Raw genomic sequence first — 23147 nt, 5'->3', positions numbered from 1 at the left:
ATATATATATATATATTTATATATATATATTAGCTAAGTTTAATTGAATAAATTGGATTTATAATATTTTTATTTTTTATTTTATTTAAAAAAAATTGTATTGGGAATTATGTTATACTTTACCTTGGCTCAGGTAACTTAGGAATGTAGATTTGGTTATCCAAGAGTATAATTACTGTTCTGGTAATTGTTTTCTCTATTGATAGGTCAATGGAGGAGGTGAAGGGGAGGTTGTAGAATATCCCCCACCAAATAATGAACTCCCAGCAGAAGGGACTGATCTTACCCAGTGGCAACTCGATGGTGTTCATTTGCCTCCGTTTACTCCAAATGTGGCTCCTCCTTCTTGGCTACGCCTGACTATACCAGCTGAAGGTTATCGGTGTCATTCGTGTGGCGATACGTAAGTGCCTAGGATGAAGTAGCACTTTTTGCTCTGTTGTTATCCTATTTCATTAAAGTTTTTGTGATTTTATGTATCGAGTAAAGGGTTGTATGCATTGCTGCTGCCTAAAATGCAAATCTTGCATCTTGATGTTTGGTAGTATGAGTTTTAGTACAGTACATTGATTTATTATTCTAATGTAAGTTGCATATCTTTAGCATTACTTACATAGTTTATTTTTCTAGGTTAGTTACATCAGTGATTATGCTATATAGAGCGTTTTATTTAGGCCATCATAACATTTTAGTGTGTGTGTGTGTTTGTCAAGCCTAAGCACGAGGAACTACAACAGATAATTAGTTAAACACTTAGTTGTTCCATAACTGTATTACATACCACGCTATTTAATAGCGTGAAATGACGAGCCATTAATTTTTAACGAGGGTTTACTACCCACACCGCTAGTTAGCGGGGGTAGGGGAGGGTAGCTTGCTACCCCCCCCTCTCACACACTTGTGCTTGAGCTCACTTTGCTCTCGACATGGTAGTCGGACGTGTCCGCTCTCATCCTCGCCGTCATTTGGCAGCCATTTAATGCTTTTTTGCTTTTTCTTTTCTAGTTTTGTGTGTGAAGTTGGCCTTTGCGAATATGCGCACCTGCCCTGGGTTTCCTGACCGCCCCTATGGAACATTCATGTCAGCGGTCGAGACCGGTCCTCACGCCCTTTTCCCTTCCTGTAGGGGCCAACGGTGTGACAGCAATAACAGGAGTAGTGAGTGTAGGGAGTGGTTTACCTCCCAGTGGGAGAGGTTTTCGCGACGACGGAAGAAGAAGTCCAAACGGGATATTTCTCCTTCGAAGGTTTCTTTGAAAGGAGAAAAACCCAAGGTCTCTTCTTCCATTGCCCAAACCTCGTACGAAGCTCCCACTCGATCGGTCTCTTTCGAGAGACCGTCGAATGGTAGCGTAGACCGATTTACTGTTTACCAAACTCGGGGCTTGAGAGATGATGTTGCTCACCCTAGTGAAGCAGCTCCACCTCTCCCTCCTATCCTCCCCCCCAGGGGAGGATATGTCACTATTCCCCCTTTCTCAGCTTTGTTCCTCCTTGGGGCTTGAGGGTTCGCCCTCCAAGGAGGTTTTACTCGACTACATCCGATTGGGTGCCGCTGTCAAGCAATCGCCGTCACCAACAGAGGTTGATACTCTCTCTTGTCGACGTTGTGGTGTCAGAGGTATCCAATGCAGTATCACCCATCACCTCTGCCTCTTCAAACCCTACGGTAGCTGACGGCTTAGTTTCTCCTGTTCCTGTTTAACCAGCGAGGGAGAAACTAAGCCCAACAGTCTCTCCTGCTAGTGTTTCTTCCCCTCGGGGGAGTTCACTTACAGAGACTCCTCTTTGGAGGACTGCAGAAGGTCAGCTCGCTGACCCTACAGCCCCCAGAGGGCGCATTCGTTGTAAGGCTCGCCTTCCTCTTCGCCAAAGAGGCCTTCCTTCACCTGCAGTGAGGAGGCGCCTCTTCGGTTCAACACCTTCGTTGCAGTCCCCCGCAGAGGAGCCTTGACATCGATCACCGATCATTGTTACTGCATTGGTCCAGGACCTTTCTGCAGATTGTTCGCGATCTCCTTCGGTGGAAGGTCGTCCTTTTAAAGGACACGCCTACCTTCCACCCGACATCCCTGCCGGCCGACCTGCCATCACCGTTCTTATATAAGCTTAGTAAGGTTTCATCTGAACGTGCTAAGGCGCGGCTATCTGATTCGCGCTATGCGCCAACAAAACCTGACGAGCGCGCTATAGTAGCTCGTCAGGCCCCGTCAACAAACCCTAACACAGGGAATCAAGGGCGTATGTGCCAACACGCGCATCCATCCCAACAGGAGCCCAGCTCTTCTATGCACTGCGCACACACTTTTGCACATACACGCCCATGTTCTCCAGCGTGCCAGGCCTTGCCTAAGCCTAAGCATACGCGTCCACGCCTATCTGCGCGCCAACCCTCACCTGTGCGCTGTTAACCTCCTGAGTGCCAGCGCTCTCCTACTTGCCAGCGATATCCTGCACGCCAGCGCTCTCGCCCAGCAGTTGTTTCTCCTGCGCACCCACGATCTACTGATCTGGGCGCTACTGGGAATTCAACTAGATTGACTTCTCCCACGTTTCAGCTCTCACCATCGCGCCAGTGCTCTCTAAGGCCCTCATGCACCCGTGAGGATATGCGCGCGCACTCGCCCATCCTCTCTTACGGATTCGCGCCCACGAGCAGCACAGACTTCAACTGCGCACCCACCCGCTAAGGGTCTTTCTCCTGCGCGCGTGCACCCTACGACTGGTACAGGCACGCGCAAACTCTCGCCCACGCACTCAACTCCTTGATCCTGCGCGCCAACAGTCTCCCGCACGCACTCCTGTGTGCCCACAGTCTCCCGCACGCACTCCTGTGTGCCCACAGTCTCCCGCACGCACTCCTGTGCGCCATCAGTCTCCCGCGCACCCCCGCAGTCTCCTACGCGCACGCCCGCAGTCTCCCGCGCGCGACTCCCGGTATTCTCCCTCGCGCGAGCGTCAATATCCTCCCCCGCGCGAGACTGCTGAACTACGAACTGCAAGGTCGCCACCATCTCATTCCCCTCCCTGCAAGTGCATACCAGCGTGCATTGTGTGAGAAGGGAAACATCTAGAGGGGTCTAGGATCCTAAAGCCTTTTCAGGCGAACCCACCAATGATGAGAACTCCTCCTAGGGATCCTTCAATTCCTGTCCTTTTAAGGGGTATGTCTAACAGCGCGTCTGTCAGCCAACAGCCCTGGTTCGGTGCACTAATCAGAGCCGTAACGCAGGCATTAAAGCCTTTCTTCTCTGAATTGGGCACAGATCCTTGGCTGCGTCTACCCCTTTGAAGAGAAAAAGAGGAGTTCCGGACGCGGTAACTTCTCCAAGGGTAAAACTGACTCCACGCAAGCCTTCGAGGCAGGTTCCTTCTTTCCCCCAGACCGTTTCTCCTTCCCCTTCGGACGAAGATTTCCCGTCCTCGGGAATCACGGGAGGAGAGACTTTCCCCCATCTCACCAATGAGGGAAACCTCTCCTCGCGCCGAGATGTCTTCTCAGGTGGGGACTGAAAGGAACATGCCATCCCCGTCAATGTTGGAGTCCTACATCCTTCCCAGGAAGGAATCTAAGGACTCTAAAACATTACCGAAGTCCTCTACTAGGTCTAAGATAGAGCCAGCTAGCCACTCGGAGAACGTCCGCGACTCTCCCCAAGAAGAGCCTTTGGGACAGGAAACTTCTCTGCAAGTCCTACATCAGGAGGAGACCAGCAAGAGTCAGAACATGCGTTTTGGCAAGTTCTGACTCTAATGAGGGCTCTCAAAGGGTTTTCCGACCCAGAGATCCCTCCTCGAGAGGGCAAGGACACTGTCTTAGACCATGTATTTGGTACTCAGAAACTCTCCAAGACCAGTGCAGCACTGCCCTGGTTTCAGGGGTTGAGAGTACCAGGGACAAGATCTCTACAGCTCTCTGAGATGTCCTCCTCCAACCGTTCCAGTGCTACCAACAAGCTCCTTCCACCTCCTCGCGTACAGCAGAGGAGGTACTTAAGGATCCTTGTTTAGCTCTTTCTCTTCACCACTCGCTGGAAGAGCTTACCCGTGGAGTATCTCTTGAGAGAGAGAGTAACCGGCAGGTCTCATTCTCGGCAACCGAGATCCTTAACCAGGAGAAAGTTGTGAAGTGTGCTATGCAAGCCACTTCGTGGCTCGACATCTGCTTGGGGACCTTAGGTATCATGATACGTTCTGAGGATCTTCCCAAAGAACGTACCAGGAAAGCTATGGAGACTTTTCTTCTCTCAGGTACTCGCACGATCAAGTTTCTGGCCCACCAAGTCTCGAACTTGTGGGCAAATACCATTCTGAAACGTTGGGATGCAGTAGCTGAGAGATTCCATCAGAAGGTACCTAGCACCGAGATCAATAGGCTCAGACATTCTTCTCTAGAAAAATCCATCTTGTTTGAGCCTAAGGATGTGGAACATGCCGCTGAGAGTTGGAGGAAGTCTCATCAAGACTCCCTCCTTCATAGGGCTTTAACAGCACTACAGCAGTCCCGTCCAGTCAAGACCGCTAAAACGACGACAGCAGCGAAGACCATGGTGTCTAAGCCCTTTCCTGTCAAAGGAAGAAAAGACAAAAAGTCCTTCAGGGGAGGCAAGAATCCTAGAGGGAGCAGCCGAGGCTGCAAACGCTAGGATAGGCTGTCCCCCTGCATGTCCACCAGTGGGGGGATGCCTACAAAGTTGCTCATACAAGTGGAAGCAACTCGGGGCCGATTCCTGGACAATTTCCGTGATCAGTCTAGGATATCGCGTCCCGTTCATAACATCTCTACCTCCCCTGACGACGAATCCAGTGTCATTGAACTCCCTTGCCATGGGATCGGCAAGGGGGCAAGCCCTTTGAGCAGAAGTCCAGACCCTGTTAAAGAACGGTACTCTCCAAGAGGTCCTCGACGAATCTCCAGGCTTCTTCAGTCGACTCTTTCTTGTAAAGAAGGCGTCAGGAGGCTGGAGACCAGTCATCGACCTCTCAGCTCTGAACAAGTTTGTCAAACAAACTCCGTTGAGCATGGAGACGGCGGACACGGTCAGACTAGCAGTAAGACCGCAAGACTTCATGTGCACACTGGACCTAAAGGACGCGTACTTCCAGATCCCAATCCATCCGTCTTCAAGGAAGTACTTAAGATTCAGCCTAGACAACAGAAAGTACCAGTTCGAGGTGCTGTGCTTCGTTCTCTTCACAGCACCACAAGTTTTCACCAGTGTTCACCCTAATATCATCTTGGGCACACAGGATTGGCATCCGTCTCCTCCGTTATCTGGACGACTGGTTAATCCTAGCAGACTCGGTGTCATCTATTCTTCAACACAGAGACAAACTTCTGAGAATTTCCCAAGATCTGGGGATCATGGTAAATGTCGAGAAGTCCTCACTGCTTCCTACTCAAAGACTGGTATACCTAGGCATGATTATAGACACCAATCTCCACAAAGCCTTCCCATCAGACGACAGGAAAGCAAGGCTGAGGAAGGTTGCAAGACCTTTTCTCAGACGAGAAAAACTTCCAGCCCAATTGTGGTTACATCTCCTCGGTCATCTTTCATTGCTGGCCCGTCTAGTTCCCAACGGTCGCCTCAGGATGAGATACCTCCAGTGGCGACTCAAGTCCTGCTGGAATCAAGGGTACGATTCCCCGGACATCCAGATCCCCATGGAACCTGCGGAACTGACGGATCTTCAGTGATGGGTGGCAGACGAGAACCTACGAAAAGGAGTGGATCTCCTCGTCCTCCCCCGGATTTGATGCTGTTTTCAGATGCTTCAAAAACAGGGTGGGGGCCCCACGTGCTGCACCACACGGCCTCAGGCCTCTGGTCAGTGTCAGAAAAGTACCTCCATTTAAATCTCCTAGAGATAAAGGCCATCTTTCTGGCCCTTCAACAGTTCCAACAGTACCTGGCAAGTCACTCTGTGGTGGTGATGAGCGACAACACCACAGTAGTGGCCTACATCAACAAACAAGGAGGTACTTTTTCGCAGCAACTATCCCATCTAGCAGTAGAGATACTGAGATGGGCCGAAATCCACTCGATACCATTATCGGCACGCTTCATTCTGGGCAAAAGGAACTTGCTCGCCGACAACCTGAGCAGAGCTTCTCAGATAGTGAGTAGTGAGTGGTCTTTGGATCATCTAGTAGCCAACAAAGCCCTGACTTTGTGGGGTTCTCCAACTGTGGATCTTTTCGAACCGGCCCTGAACTTCAGGCTTCCGCTGTACAGTTTCCCAGTCCCAGACCCCAAGGCTCTGGCAAGATGCTTTCCAACAATGGTGGGACAACATCGATGTTTACGCCTTTCCCCTGTTCTGTCTGATGAGGAGGGTACTCAACAAGACCAGAACATCGGTCAATCTTTCAATGACCCTTATAGCTCCGCTATGGCATCACGCGGAATGGTTCCCGGACCTTCTGCAACTCCTAACGGAGCTACCAAGAGAACTCCCTCCACGACACAATCTAATCAACAACCACATGCCAACATCTTCCACAAAGCCGTAGGTTCACTACGATTTCACGCCTGGAGACTATCCAGCATCTACTCTCTGAGAGAGGAATTTCGCAACAAGTTGCTGTCAGGATGTCTGGACACCTAAGAAAGTCTTCGGCAGCAGTCTACCAGGCAAAGTGGAAAGTCTTTTGTGGGTGTCGTGGAAGAAATGCACCTTTCAGTCTCGGTAGTGAAAGGCTATCGCTCAGCTTTAAGTCTAGCCTTCAGGCTAAAAGGAATGGACATTTCTTCATCGCTAGAACTTTCCCTACTCATACGTAGTTATGAACTTACCTGCCCTCTGTCGGAAGTGAGACCTCCCCCATGGAACATGGTTCGAGTTCTCAGGTCTCTTTAGAGACCTCAATATGAACCATTACGCCAGGCATCAGATCGCCACCTAACTTGGAAGATGATATTCCTGCTAGCTTTGGCCTCGGCCAAGCGAGTCAGCGAACTTCATGGTCCTTCGTATGACATCGCCCATTCAAGGGGATAGGGAGAGGTAACGTTCATCTTGGTCCTTGAGTTTATTGCTAAGACTCAGAATCCTGGAGTGGCGGATCCTCGATTCGACTCTTTCCAGATTTCTAGTCTCTGTACTGTAACGGATGACCCAGACCATCTCTTAATATGCCCAGTAAGGAGCTTGAGGCTGTACCTCAAAAGAACAGCTGCAGCCCGTCCTCATGTACCAGGTCTATTCGTCAGAACTGGAAGGACTAAGAGGAGGGTCACCAAGAACACCATCTCTGCATGGATTCTTAGGGTCATTGACCTGGCCTTGAATCCAGACCCTCTTCCATCATGTCGCCCTAGAGCACATGATGTCAGGGGCATAGCTACGTCCCTGGCCTTCAAAAGAAATTTCTCAGTGACGCAGGTTCTTCAAGCTGGGGTGTGGAAACGTCAAACAACATTCACATCCCACTACCTGCAAGATGTGACCCACAGGAGACTTGATACATTTGCTATCGGCCCTGTGGTGGTTGCACAACAGCTGGTTTAAAACCTGAAGCTCCTTATTGGACAAGTAGCAGAAGGTTGAGGGCATTGTTACCCGGTTTCAGTCTGCATGAATGAAAAGGTTTGACTGGCCCTTATTCTTTTCTTCATCATTCCCTCTCTTGGGGAAAGCAGCATCCTGGGTTCTCTGCATAGCTGACCTCAAACCACTGCAGGTAAACCATGCTCCCTTGTGTTCCTAGCATCAAGATTAATACTGTTATGTCCCTATACCCTGACGATGTGGTATTGGGGGAGTCCATGTCTACAAGTTTCCATCAAAAGAACTTCAGAACAACTTCCTAGGACGAGTCACATTTCTTCATACCTTCAAACACAGCTTGCGTAGGGCGCAGTCCTTGCGTAGCAAGGTTCTAGCGAGGTGCAGGGACTCTTTATTTCTTGGGTGCTTACACACTCAAATAACGAGCCCCCAGGCAAAGCCAAAAGCCAAAAGACTGGCTGGGATGTCCACCCTTCCTAATGGGTGAGTCACCCCTAATAAATAGCATGGTTTGAATGTCAGTTACGGAACAAATGACATTCGTAGATAATTTGTATTTTTCGTAAGTATACAAACCTTAGCTATTTAACCAAACTTGCCAGCCCTATTCCCCTTGAAGTCCTACCTCCAAGCAAAGTGAGCTCAAGCACAGGTGTGTGAGAGGGGGGGGGTTAGCAAGCTACCCTCCCCTACCCCCGCTAACTAGTGGTGTGGGTAGTAAACCCTCGTTAAAAGTTAATGGCTCGTCATTTCAGCTACGCCGAAAGTACAGTAATACCCCTATTAAATAGCTAAGGTTTGTATAGTTAGGAAAAATACAAATTATCTACGAATTTGTCCTATTTTTTAAAGATAGCATAATAAGGATGGATAAAGAAAAGAAGTTACTTATAATGGTTTATTCACATAATTAACAAATACACTATGATTTTATACAAAAGGAGAAAGAGGCAAAGCCAGTAAGAATAATATGATACAAGGAGGGCCAGGATTTATGACCTGGAAATGGGTAAAGGCTTCATTGATCTTGCCTTCACCACTCCACAGAATCACGTGATGAGAAGGAAAGCAGAAGAAAAAGTTGTTTCCCAGCTAAAATCTGAATTTTTTTTAATAAACATTTTTAAAATACTTTTTGAAGCTAAGTGTTCATCAACTTCAATTTATTATTATTGAATTTCTGTCTTGAACTGGTCAACATTGATCATGGCCAGGCCACCACAATACATAGGCTAGCTTTAAACAATCAAATGTAAAAGCTTGAATAAGTTAGTTGTGTATGATATAATTTGTTCCCTTACTAACAAACCTTCTGTTTTTTATTTGGATTATCTTTCGGCGAAGCTGGAAGGTAGCCATTAGACTTGAAGTGCGAGGTGGCAACATTGCCTAACCGTTTGAGTGGGTAAGCTGGGGGTGGCTCTGGGGTACCAAGCCACCTTTATATGTACTCTCACACCTGTGAGGTACGTCACTTTTTCTCCTCTCACTCCCCCGAGGCTGTCATTGGACATCTTTTCAGGTGTGCATGATTTCTTTGGATTGCCTTCATGCGAACCTGTCCATGGCGCGAGGGTGCTGCGTGCGGTACCTTCATGTCATCGTTGGATACCGATCCGCACTCTCTGTGTCCTTCATGTAGAGGGCATTGTTGCGAGCAGGGTTCGCCATACGCAGAGTGTAGGGAGTGGCCTGCCTCCCAAATGGAGAAATTTGAGCGGTGCTGAAAGAAGGCCAAATAGGATCTTTCTTCCTTAGGGGCGAGGAAAGCGCGTTCTTCTTCCTCTTATAGTACTGTACCCCCAAATCGAGCAGTAGCGCAGACCGACCAACTCCTTACGCAACCCCAGGGTACTGCGAAAATGGGTAGTTGCTTCCCCTAGAGGAGCAACATCACATCCAGCCGCCGGGGAGCCTTTCTCCCTTTCAGATGTGTGGCCAACCTTAGGGGTTTCTGGAGCTCCTTCGAAGGAAGAACTTCTGCATCTCCTTCAGCGCAGTGCCGGGAAGGACCTTTCTCCAGAGCTTTCAACATCTCATGCTTTAGAGCTGTGCGAAGTCTATCTGCCACCTCTCCTAGACCTTCCACCCGGGGGCGAGGCAATTGCTCGCGTTCGCCCCTCCAACGACCTCCTGCTCGCCATCCTGGGACCTCATCGTCCTGTAACCTCTAACCTTCTGTTTCATCCCTCAGGAACCCACCGGTTGCAGGTGATGATCTTCCTGAGTCCAGCGCTCCCTCCACCAGCAGCGCCAAAGAACAAGCCTCACCATCTTCTTGTCCTTTGGGACACACTTCTCATCATCGTTCGAGAAGATTGGAAGACATCTGGATTGTAGGTCATCACAATCTGAATGCTCTTCTTCTAGAAGGTGTTCTGGCTTTAGAGCTTCACGCTCACGTGACATTTGGTCTCAATGCTCTCTTCGGAGGCGTTCATATTCATCAGAAGTCTTGCAATTGAGCTCTGTACAATCACGAGCATCCCAGTCTAGACCCAGGGCCAGACGCTTGTGTTCTAGATCTCGACGATCTAGATAACGAAGATAGTGCTCCTACTCGCGAGGAGGACGCTCCCCTTTACGAGGGTAGCGCTCACGATCGCGAGGGCTCCGTTCGCGAGGCCGACGCTCACATTCGCTAGCTAGGCATTCTCGACGCTCACGCCATTCTGGAATGAGAGCTAGACGCTCCCGTTGCAATGAATGATGGTTTGTGTCAAAGAAAGCTTTTTGGTTAGGATTGTTTGAAAAAACATTAATTTTTACATTTTTTTTATATCCCTCAAGTGTCCCCCCAAAGAAGTGCCTTAATCAGTTATTATTTCTTTTAACAGGTACTGACAGCAGGACCCTACACCCAGTAGGGAGACAAGTAGAAGTAGAAGAATAAGAATATAGGCAAGATGAAGTTGTCAATATATATCTATATGTTCCTTCAGTAGCTTCCTAAGGGTATATATGACTACAGTGGATATTCCCAGAGAATTAAACTAAAGGTTTCCAGAATTCTAACTTCTGGCGCGAGTACCCTTAAGGTTGTCCTTTAGGATATCACATATTAACAGGGGACGCATTCTTGACACGCCACATCACTATCTGCACCCCACATAGTGTTTACGCTTCGATGGGGGAGTTGGTGGCAAGATATGGGAGGAGCCATTACAAAGTTCTCCTCCTCCATTACTGTTATGGGTACTCAGATGACTTCATATGCGACGCCATCTTGGCTGACGTCATCACCGCCCGCTAACTCCATTCCTTTTGTAATAGCGTGTTTGACCAAGTGCTTTTCCCAGTTGTTTCGCTTTTTACTGCAGCCATGTCACAATCTTCAGCTTCTGCCTTTGAAAGGTGGAGTATTTAATTCTTATACTGTATAAATTAGTTCTGGCCGTAAAGTAATGCTTTTCTATCGAAATATACTGTGTTTTGTGGCGGAGCTATTGCCTAATAGCTTTGCATCTCGTGCTTTATTTAGTTAGCCAGAAAGACTGTCCCGGTTTCTTAACTAATTACCAGTATTAGTTATTTACTCTTCATTGCTAGGAATTAGTTATATTATGCCGATAGTATTCTTTAATTTCGGCCAGTGTAGGTAGCCGATTTTATGCTGCTAGAAATGCTAGCCTAGGCGCTTTAGTTTACTTTCATGCATGATATGTGTGTTCCTGGTGTTATTTAATTAAATGAAGATATGAAGCAATTATACATATAAGATTCAGTGATTGCACATGGGTTTTTCCTCCTCCTTGAGAGTATATAAGGGGTTTTGATGAATAAGGTAATCGATTCCCCTGCCCCTAACCTAGTGGCCTAGGGGCTTTTATAGACTTTTTGCACCTCCCCAGTTACCTTTACATATAAGGTAATCTCTCCTCCCTCTGAGGTAGCCTAGGCTACATCCTAGCCCTCCTTGCCTTGAATTGTGATTCTGGTAAGGTTAGGCTAGGATTTTCTTTCCCTCCCCAGAGCCAAAGTACATGAGCTTTGAGTTTGGGTCAGAACCTCAGAGTACACGTCGTTTGCCCCCAGCTACTCCAATAGGTGAATGAACTCTCCTGTTGGTCCTTGCTGGATGGCAAAGAGGGGGGAGGGCTCCGCTCCCAACCCTAAACCACACCTGGAAGGGTTACTAGACCCCTCCTCCCTGAGGCCTAGTGACTTGTCCTGTGTTTGCCTATTCTGGGCTAGGAGATATGCATTCCCTAGCCTAGGTTAGGCAGGCTTAAGGATTCTGTTTCTTTATAGTTTGGGACAGCCTGACAATACCCTTCTAACCCACACTAGGCTGGAGAATGAACTCTCCCTATACCTGGGTGGTGCTGGTACCGAAACAGAGTCCCCTTTTAGGGTGCTGCTTGGGAAGGCTTACACCAACCCCTACACCCCTACACAGGACCCTTTCCCCTCCCCCCCTCTGTCCTTTGGTGATGGCCTAGCCATCACACCCCTGTCCATTGTCCTACAATTCATCGAGTACCAGTGGGTTGTGGGGTCGGCCCGGTCTTTCGCCCGCTGGGCCAAGCCGTTCAGCTTCCCTTGCATAATACTGCTATGGGATAGCATAGCGGCAGGTCTATCTGCCGGCGGGAGACTTCCCTGCTGTCTCAGAGCGTTCCTCGGTCCTCCCTTGGATCGCCACCCGCAGCCCTAGCCGACCGACGGCAGAGCTGCGGCTGGATGGAAGCCTGATCATATGCTCCTCCTTCCATTTGAACGCTCCTTCTCGAGGAAGGCGAGGTTAGGGTAGTGAGCATCCGCCCTTCCCTCCCCTTCCTTCACTGCTTTCTCTTTCTCTCCGATCTAGTGCCAGCCCACTGTCACAACGACTCTGCCGGCAATATAACCTAGGTCTCCTCCTAGTCACATGGAACTATGACAGGGTAGGTGTACCTTCACCGTCTGCCGGCGGTCCCCGGCATGCCGGCAACCTACCGACAATGCTTGGGGTTGTCTCCCTTTCCCTGCCACATAGAATGATGGTTGGGGTGGGTTACCCTCCGCCGGTGGCTGGTGTGCCTCCGGCAGTCCGTTGGGCAGCCGAAGCGCCGGCGGCCCGCCAGCGCCACCTATATTACAGTATTGTGATAGTGAACCGTCCTCTTGCACTAACCCTGCCGGCAGTGTCTGTTGTATGGCTGTATACAGTAGCCAGTACATCTGCGGTATAGTACATACTCTAGACAGAAAACTATGGTGTGTGGTTATGCAATAGATATTTTTTCTAGCATACTCTGTACATCCATGCACAATCCCTTGTCGGGACCCGCTTGAATTGGGGATTAATATTCCCCCATTTCTTTATGCTGATTGATCATCAGCTCTCCCTTTCCCCACGACTGATCCCTGGAGGAAGTCCTACTTATGCTACTCTAACCCTCGGGCTAGATTCCTCCTTCGGGCTAGATTCCTCCTTCGGGCCTACCTTGATAGTAGCCCTTGAATTAGTAGTGGAGAAGGGTCGCGGCAATTGGCTGGGCGGAATTCACAAGTATGTGTCTTTCCTATTTCATTTCCAGCTTACCTATCCTAAGCTTACACTTGGAAAGGAATCTTACATTATAATTAAGATTACATTAAGGCTAATCTAAAATTCTTCTAAGTCTAATATAATAGACTCCCGCATACTCATGTACCTTTCCTTTCTTTACAGGAGGAGTACATCCGGTGTAAGAGCGCCTTCTGCAGCATTCGGCGCCGTGACTTCTACGTCAAGGACCTTCCTACCTGCTCTGTGACCAACCCGTGGATGCATGCTGAGTACATGCCCTTCACCAGCGGTAGGATCGTGATTAATGACAAGCTAGGCGCCGTCCCCCTAGAAGAGGTGGAATTCTGGCTTAGCTTTGAGGCATATGCAGACTGCTTTATATGCCTCAAATCAGAACCCGTTTCTAAGGAAGAAACCGAGCGGAAGGAGGTCATCGTATTTGACCATGCAAAGGCTCAATCTCTGCTAGCCGGTTGCTTGAAGTACAAGGCCTACACCAACTCTAAGGTGCCGACCCTTAGCAAGAAACACCCGTCCTTTCTTGCTCCAAGCACCATGGTCTTCCCCTTCGTGGAGAAGTCTCTCCTGGCAGTGCTTAAGGCAGTGGAGGAAGGGAAACCTTGCCCTACATTGGAAGAACGTTGGCTCCTCTCCCTCGCCCTACCCCCCGACGGCAAGAACTGGAAGGACATTCAGTTAACTTTCTCTGTGGGAAAGTTGGAGGCCGACATCGCTGGACGTCAGTTCAGTGAGAACCTTCCCAAGCTCTCGGAGTATCTCCTTCGTTGGGAGCAGGATACGAAAGAGAGGCTGGATGCCTCTCTCACCCAAGTGATAATGGAGACGATGGCTGGGGAACACAGGACCCCAGGCGTCTTCATGGTCTTAGCCAAGACCCACCTAGTGACCCTGATGAAAGACTTCTTTAGCTTTGTCAGAGCACGGAGGGCTTGCAGAGAGTTCATGTTTGCGTCAGCCGCAGTCAAACACGAACCGAGGAAGCTGATTTCCTTCAACATTTGGGGAAAAGATCTCTTCCCCAATGACTTGGTCAAGGAGATCGTCGACAAGGCCGCCATGGAGAACAGGAACCTTCTCCAAAAGTGGGGCATGTCGTCGAAACGGAAATCTTCTCCGGATGAAGGCCCCCAACCAAAGAAGTCCAAGAGACCAAGGGCACAGCCTCGTCAGGCTAAACATCAGCTTCCTGCGACCGCTACTCCCCAGTTGGTGGCACAGCCCCAACAAACTTTCCAACTGGTACCCCAGCCAGTGGTGACTCAGTCACCAGCCTTCGCGCCTGCCTACGAGAGGCAGACTAATACCTTCCGTCCCAAAGGTAGAGGCACCGGTAGAGACTCCTCTAGACGTCCCTCCAGAGGGAGAGGAGGCAGGGGAGCAAGCGGTCGAGGAGGTAAACCCTCTGGAAACTAGAAGCAATGAGATGCTTCCGGTGGGAGGAAGACTCCGCCTCTTCCAGGATCGTTGGACCTTCGATCCCTGGGCTCACAGTATCGTCAAGAACGGACTAGGCTGGAGCTGGAGTACACCACCACCAGCCTTCCCCCAATTCTTCTAACACTCCACCCCCGTTCTGGAAGAATATGTCCAAGAACTCTTGGTGCTATCCTTTGGGTAAGGTATTGAGTGGACCATCTGGGAAGTATATTCTCATTGTGCCGGTAGTGGAGAGTGCAAATTTCCTTCCCAACATGTGATGCCTTAATGTTCTCAAGCAGGTGAATCAAACTATTTAAAATATCACACTTTTCTTTTTTCTAATGGATTTTTGTGACAACGACCACCCCCCTCCCCTGGATATGCTGACTCGCCCCCGGCACTGTTGACGACCTCTGGCAATTCGTTCAAAGAAAATTCTGTTGACGACTTAGGAACTCGAAAAGGACTATTCTTTGAACATTCGAAAAAAAGGGTAATTTGGGCAACACAGGAAAATTGAAAGTCCTGCACATTACCCAAAGCTCATTAGAAGCTAATTATGATGTGCTACATACAATATTTGAGTGCTATGGATTAATAAGAAAAATTACAATGATACTTCAAGATGATAATTGGGATTCTTGGTTATCATTTAATTGTCATGAATAAGCATTTCATGCAAGCCGTAACATTGTTAATATTAAAGTAGGTAATATGAGTATTAAGGGTGCTCTGTGTGATGGGGCACCTAAAGATCTGGATGTCTACAGACCAGCAGACTTGATTGATAAAGATATAAAGGTAGATATGCCATCCCAAAGAAAGCCAAGACCACCAATGTGGCTTCTTGCTTAATCTACAGGAGGTATGGGAAATTATTTCAAGATCTGCAAATTTCTTCAGAGGAAGGTAGGAACGATCGCACCTGGAGATATATCTCGATTTGGTAAGAAAAGTTACTTGATAAAGGCCAAATTATACACAGTCTGTTATATTGTCCAATTTGAAGACAGTAAATGATGATATAAAACTGGACGACAAACGCCATCTAAACTTTAGCTATGGAAGGGGAGTGGTTTTCAATAGGGATCTATATGAATTTACAGAAGAGGAGATATTGGCTATGTGTCCACTATCAGTGTGGAAAGTACATAAAGTACCTGGAACATTAATGATTGTTCTTACTTTCCAGGATGCTGATGTACCTTTCCACAACATAGAAAATGAAAGGATTAAGTTCAACCTTTTAAGCAGATCAGTTGTTACTATGCCCAGTGATGAGTTTGAGATACTGCTTTTTCATAGTCCCCAAAATACAATCAAAAGTGGATTTCTATATTTTGCGCATTGCTGTACAACATGTCTTAGAATGAAAATTTAGTCAGTCAACTTCTACTTTCTCTAAATCCTGCTTGTCCATCTCTCAGCTTTTAATCAATCTTTCTTTCCAGTCTCTTTAGAATAAGCATACTATATACATTAGTTTCATAACTAATGTAAGTGTTATGCCTCTGTAACTATTGCAATCAGTCAGGTGTCCTTTTTTTACCAACACTCCTAAGTCTAATTCTTCAGGTTTTGCCTCTTTATGCCACATTCTACAAAATTTTTGGTCAATAGCATCTCGGTAGTTATTCCATCATATCCAGGGGCTTTTCATCTCTTGAGTTTTTTAATAATAGCTTTGATCTTGAACACACTGAATTCATTTATGAGCACACCAATGTCCTTATCAGCCTCAGGTATTTCAGGTTTATTTTAGATTACCAAACTAGAAAAAAAAAAAAAAAAAACTAGCACACTACAAATTTGTTTCTTGCCATTTACAGTACTGCTAAATGTTGCATTATTTTACGAGGCATAAAATTGGAAAATTTCTAAATTTTAGGGGTAAATGTTTATAAATCCAAGCTTTCCCAAGCTAAGGAAGATGAACATTGGCTGATTATAGAAATAAATTTTATTAATAAGGTTCTGTTTTTCAAGCATCATTAAGTAGTAAAATCATTGAGGCTTTAAATAATAAGTCAGAATTTAGTTTTAAACTCATATGAGTCTCGCAAGACTAAGCTACAACTTAGTTTGATAGGATAGCAAGAGGAAACTTAAAGATATGAAAAGGTGGTCGAGTTCGGTATAAGTTACGAAGGAGAAAATGTACATGTATAGAATGAGGGTGTTATAGAGGTTGATACCGTGAATAGGTAGGTTTTTTGTTATGGCCACAAGTTTTGGAAAAATGTATCTACAGATGAGAGAGAAGCAAATTACTGATGAGTCTTGGGTGACACTGTTTTGGGAAATAGTTGTAATATATTGTTACAAAATGAGTGGTTCCAGGAGATTTCATTATTCTGAGATGTCTTATTAACTTTTGGTAATTATATTTTAGATTCTTCATAGAAAGTTCCCTAGTGCAACATCGAGAACGCCGTAGCGTGTGGATCAACCTGGAATGTGGACCCTGTGATGCAAAATTGACTTTCTACAATCGTTGTGCCCTGAAAGGTAATCTTCAGTTATCTGTTCTGTTAATTTTTCATGTGTTTTTATTGCCAAATGAGTATGTCGATTTGCTAAATATTGATTATATGGTAATTTAGATTATACAGTATAAGAGAGACTGTTTAGTACACATTGGGCAAATATGCATAATAGTGATAAAGCTGTTAAATTCACTGCAATGTGCTTACTTACTGAGATATGTGACAAGATCAAGTAGGTCTTGGTAAATTTAGGGTGTTTTTCAGATTATAGAGGTAGAACTAAAGAAGTGAACTTTAAAATTAAATTAGGTTTTTTGGTACGAGTTCTTTCATTACTCGAATGAGGTAAATTTCCCTCCTCCAAATAACCTATTTCATTACAGAATTAAGGAATTTTAATTCTTTTCATTTTATTAAATCCAACCATTATTAATGTTATCCACTTTTGTTTCTTACTGTTATTCAGTCATTTCAAAATTAACATTAATTTGTCTTTTGTTTGTAATTTATACAATCACTGAACATCTAGTTTTAATGTACTGCTTTTTTTCTATTAGGGTAAAATATGGCCAAGAAAGATGCAATATGTTAGCAAGCATTACAGAATATGTTTTTAATTTTACTGTTTACGGGATTTATAAATGCAGTATAGTTATTAACTTAGGGTAGGTATCATTGAAGCTTAGAGAATGGTATTTCTCACTCCTAAACTGCTGTGCAAGACACTGCAATTGGTACCCCTTGTTAAAGAAGCAAATTGACCAGAGACAAGAGCATTAAACTAGGTCTAATTTTAGATGCATACCCTGGTTCATGAGGAATTGTAGATATATAATTACAGTCGAAAACTTGTTTTAAAAAGCTATTTCATAAGTTGAGCGTGGTTTTTTTTTTAATACTGAAAAAGACATTTAAAAGCAAATCTTAAAGTAAAGGTGTATTTGTCTTAAGTGTGGCAGCACAGGTGGGTAAAGTAATATCATAAGGTGAAGTGACTGGTGTACAGTGAATGGCCATCACCCAATGATTTTATAATGTCATGACCAATCTCCTGGATGGTCAAGCTGTAAATAGGTAAAGTATCGCGACTGCAGTTTTCAGGTTGTGGAACATGTGAGACTATCTTTCCAGACATCAATTCTGGCCCTGCCCATAGAAATTGGCTGGTTAAATTCCATGTGCAATACCTCTGAAGTGTTTAGTTCAAGTGTAGATTGCCAATAAGTTGGTGATTGCTTTTTCATTATAGTAGTCCCTTGGCTATTACGGGGGTTAGGTTCAAATCCTTCCCTCCCAATTCATTTAAAGAATTTGTTTTATTTATGATTGAAAGATGGAGTCGAATTATGTTTAGAGTACTGTAACTGGATACGTATAAACTGAATAAACTAATATTTGGATTATTCCTTTCGCTCAACAGATCATCTTCGAATGCATCTTTTACATGGTGAAGAAGTGGACGAGGAAACTGTTGATGTGAGGTCTCTTCCTCTTCAGTTAACCCGTCTTCTGCAGCCTATTTTGGTTCCAGTTCCACAGTCCTTAAGGGTAAGTAAACTAAAACTTTTTCTTTACTATTATATAAGACAATCGTACAAGAAAAAAAAATTGGCATGAGTCTGCATAGAGCAATGGTATCCTTCTGTTGAACAAAGATAAGAATCACTGTCTTGTATAGCATACACTATTTATGTCCCAGAGTTATTGAATTATGTAGGTACTTTGCATACATTTATTAATTTTTGGTTACAAGATAGTCATACCTCTCTTCACAATAGAATCTGCTTGTGAAATTTTCACGCTGTGGAACAACATGTAAATATTTTTATGACTTGCATTATGAAAAATGTTTCATGATTAGAAAAGAGATTTGCCAGCCAGGCCAAGAATAAAATAATTAGCCATTAAAAATATGAAGAAAACCTTTTTTTTTATGCACAATAGAAAATGTATATCTCTATATTAGGGGGTAACTATAGTAGTACAGTACATAAAATGGTACTTTGTATTTTGTATATGTACAGTATTATACTGTATGCATTGTATTATTTTCATTTACTACTACTACTACTACTACTACTACTACTACTACTACTTACTAAGCTACAACCTAGTTGAAAAAGCAGGGTACTATAAGCCAAGGGATCCCAAAAGGGAAAACAGCCCATTGAGGAAAGGAAACAAAAAATAAAATATTTCAAGAGAAGTAACATTAAAATAAATATTTCCTATATACATACATACATATACCAAGCCACTTCCCTCAATTTTAGGAGGTAGCCGACATCAAACAAATGAAACAAAAAAGGGGACCTCTCCTCTTTACGTTCCTCCCAGCCTGACAAGGGACTCAACCGAGTTCGGCTGGTACTGTTAGGGTACCACAGCCCACCCTTCCCCGTTATCCACCACAGATGAAGCTTCATAATGCTGAATCCCCTACTGTTGCTACCTCCGCGGTCATCTAAGGCATCGGAGGAAGCAGCAGGGCCTACCAGACTGTGTCACAATCGCTCGCAATTCATTCCTATTTCTAGCACGCTCTCTTGCCTCTCTCACTTCTATCCTCCTTTCACCCAGAGCTTCCTTGACTCCATCCATCCACCCAAACCTTGGCCTTCCTCTTGTACTTCTCCCATCCATTCTTGCATTCATCACATTCTTTAGCAGACAGGCATTTTCCATTCTGTCAACATGACCAAACCACCTCAACACATTCATATCCACTCTAGCTGCTAACTCATTTCTTACACCCGTTCTCACCCTCACTGCTTCGTGCCTAACCCTATCTCCTCGAGATACATCAGCCATTATCCGTAGGCCCTTCATCTTAAGCACATTCAATTTCTGGCTCTCCGTCACTTTCACTCCTCACAATTCCGATCCATACATCACATTTGGTACAATCACTTTCTCATACAGAACTCTCTTTACATTCATGCCCAACCCTCTATTTTTTACTACTCCCTTAACTGCCCCCAACTCTTTGCATCCTTCATTTACTCTCTGACTTACATCTGCTTCCACTCCACCATTTTCTGCAACAACAGACCCCAAGTACTTAAACTAATCCACCTCCTCAAGTAACTCTCCATTCAACATGACATTCAACCTTGCACCACCTTCCCTTCTCGTACATCTCATAACCTTACTCTTACCCACATTAACTCTCAACTTCCTTCTCTCACACACCCTTCCAAATTCTGTCACTAATCGGCCTACCTTCTCTTCCGCGTCTGCAATCAGTACAGTATCATCCGCAAACAAAAACCAATTTACCTCCCATTCATGGTCATTCTCGTCTACCAGTTTTAATCCTCGTCCAAGCACTCGAGCATTCACCTCTCTCACCACTCCATCAACATACAAGTAAGCAACCACAGTGACATCACATATCCCTGTCTCAGCCCCACTCTCACCGGAAACCAAACGCTCACTTCATTTCCTATCCTAACACATGCTTTACTACCTTTGTATAAACTTTACACTGCTTGCAACAACCTTTCACCAACTCCATATAACCTCATCGCATTCCACATTGCTTCCCTATCAACTCTATCATACGCTTTCTCTAGATCCATAAACGCAACATACACCTCCTTACCTTTTGCTAAATATTTCTCGCATATCTGCCTAACTGTATAGATCTGATTTATACAATCCTTACCTCTTCTAAAACCACCCTGTACTTCTAAGATTGCATTCTCTGTTTTATCCTTAATCCTGTTAATCAGTACTCTACCAACTGCAACCACCAAAAGCAGTGGTTGTGGCCTGCAAAGGTAGGGTGATTAATAATCGTTCCGTCACCCCACTCCCCTCCCTGCAAACGCTTAACGTCACAACTGTCGAGGAAGGAGGGAGAGGGCAATTTTCAGGATTTCAGGATCCCTAAACTCCCAGCATTTAGAAGGGAATCAGCGTGTATGGCCCCTAATTCCTCAGTGTCGGTTGCGGAGACCCCTTCAGGGGATCTATCAGAGAGTGCATCGATGAGTAAGTAGCCGTTGTTCAATGCCTTATTTAGGGTGGTATCTCAAGCTATTGACCCCATGCTCTCTTCACGTACATCGGAAGCCTCAGCGAGTCCAACAGCTGCGGGACTTAGGACCACGTCTGATTCCTCCCCCCTGAAGAGGAAGAGAGGACTTTCCTCCTCATATAAAGTTATGATAGAGTTGATAGGGAAGCAATGTGAAATGTGATGAGGTTATATGGAGTTGGTGGAAGGTTGTTGCAAGCAGTGAAAAGTTTCTACAAAGGTAGTAAAGCATGTGTTAGAATAGGAAATGAAGTGAGTGATTGGTTTCCGGTGAGAGTGGGGCTGAGACAGGGATGTGTGATGTCGCCGTGGTTGTTTAACTTGTATGTTGATGGAGTGGTGAGAGAGGTGAATGCTCGAGTGCTTGGACGAGGATTAAAACTGGTAGGCGAGAATGACCATGAATGGGAGGTAAATCAGTTGTTGTTTGCGGATGATACTGTACTGGTAGCAGACACAGAAGAGAAGCTTGACCGACTAGTGACAGAATTTGGAAGGGTGTGTGAGAGAAGGAAGTTGAGAGTTAATGTGGGTAAGAGTAAGGTTATGAGATGTACGAGAAGGGAAGGTGGTGCAAGGTTGAATGTTATGTTGAATGGAGAGTTACTTGAGGAGGTGGATCAGTTTAAGTACTTGGGGTCTGTTGTTGCAGCAAATGGTGGAGTGGAAGCAGATGTACGTCAAAGAGTCAATGAAGGTTGCAAAGTGTTGGGGGCAGTTAAGGGAGTAGTAAAAAATAGAGGGTTGGGCATGAATGTAAAGAGAGTTCTATATGAGAAAGTGATTGTACCAACTGTGATGTATGGATTGGAGTTGTGGGGAATGAAAGTGATGGAGAGACAGAAATTGAATGTGTTTGAGATGAAGTGTCTAAGGAGTATGGCTGGTGTATCTCGAGTAGATAGGGTTAGGAACGAAGTGGTGAGGGAGAGAACGGGTGTAAGAAATGAGTTAGCGGCTAGAGTGGATATGAATGTGTTGAGGTGGTTTGGCCATGTTGAGAGAATGGAAAATGGTTGTCTGCTAAAGAAGGTGATGAATGCAAGAGTTGATGGGAGAAGTACAAGAGGAAGGCCAAGGTTTGGGTGGACGGATGGTGTGAAGAAAGCTCTGGGTGATAGGAGGATAGATGTGAGAGAGGCAAGAGAGCGTGCTAGAAATAGGAATGAATGGCGAGCGATTGTGACGCAGTTCCGGTAGGCCCTGCTGCTTCCTCCAGTGCTTAGATGACCGCGAAGGTAGCAGCAGTAGGGGATTCAGCATTATGAAGCTTCATCTGTGGTGGATAATGTGGGAGGTTGGGCTGTGGCGTCCTAGCAGTACCAGCTGAACTCGGTTGAGTCCCTGGTTAGGCTGAAGGAACGTAGAGAGTAGAGGTCCCCTTTTTGTTTGGTTTCTTTGTTGATGTCGGCTACCCCCCAAAATTGGGGGAAGTGCCTTTGGTATATGTATGTATGTATAAAGTTATGATATTAAGGGGGTAGGCTAGAATGCCAAAATATGGGGGTATAGGAAGTAAAACACAAAATCCTGAAAACATTTACAGAGCTTAATATGGCAATGGAGAATGCGTATACAAAGTATTTTCTCGAAATTCGTCTTACTTTCATATTACAGGGTAATTAGTGAAAGTAACTTAAACCATAAACATTGTTCCCTACAAGAAATTTTTTTTTATAATTATTTCATTTTAATATACATTTTTATGTAAAAGAAATTGACAACAATGGCATCTGTATAGCATCCATGAGTCACAAACATCATAGAGTACAGGTTTGAGTTGTACCTCAGACATTCACTCATTTTTACTTTGTTTTTTCTGGTTTTCGGGAAGAATTTTACCATTTCAAAGAGGAAAAGACAATTCCAATATCTTGCTAACATAAGGAAACACGAGAGAGAGAGAGAGAGAGAGAGAGAGAGAGAGAGAGAGTGTGTGTGTGTGTGTGTGTGTGTGTGTGTATGTATTATGATCATGAACTTACCAATATTCAAAAAAGAACATAAAATTCATAATAATTAGGATTTAGTAATATTGCCTTTGTGAAAATTCAAAAAAGAACTTTGAACTCCCTCTGACATTTACTCATTTTTACTTTTGTTTTTCTTGTTTTCGGCAAGAATTTTATCATTTTAAAGAAGAAAAGACAATTTCAACATCTTGCTAACA

The 23147-nt window shown here is 45.2% G+C and overlaps 1 protein-coding gene across 5 annotated transcripts in view; it reads left to right on the top strand.

Moving 5' to 3' along the window:
• The window catches only part of LOC137623254 (uncharacterized), a 54541-nt gene that overhangs the window by 19811 nt on the left and 11583 nt on the right, over nt 1–23147 (top strand). For all 5 annotated transcript variants that reach the window (XM_068354001.1, XM_068354002.1, XM_068354004.1 and 2 more), the window contains exons 5-7: nt 207–403; nt 16842–16957; nt 18356–18483. In XM_068354001.1, the coding sequence (XP_068210102.1) occupies nt 207–403; nt 16842–16957; nt 18356–18483 (441 nt within the window). The remainder of the gene's footprint in view (nt 1–206; nt 404–16841; nt 16958–18355; nt 18484–23147) is intronic.

The sequence above is a fragment of the Palaemon carinicauda genome, chromosome 30 (genome assembly GCF_036898095.1).
Source record: "Palaemon carinicauda isolate YSFRI2023 chromosome 30, ASM3689809v2, whole genome shotgun sequence".
Classification (NCBI taxonomy): Eukaryota; Metazoa; Arthropoda; class Malacostraca; order Decapoda; family Palaemonidae; genus Palaemon; species Palaemon carinicauda.
The sequence above is the reverse complement of the archived record's forward strand: the minus strand, read 5'-3'. Positions and strand labels throughout refer to the sequence as shown.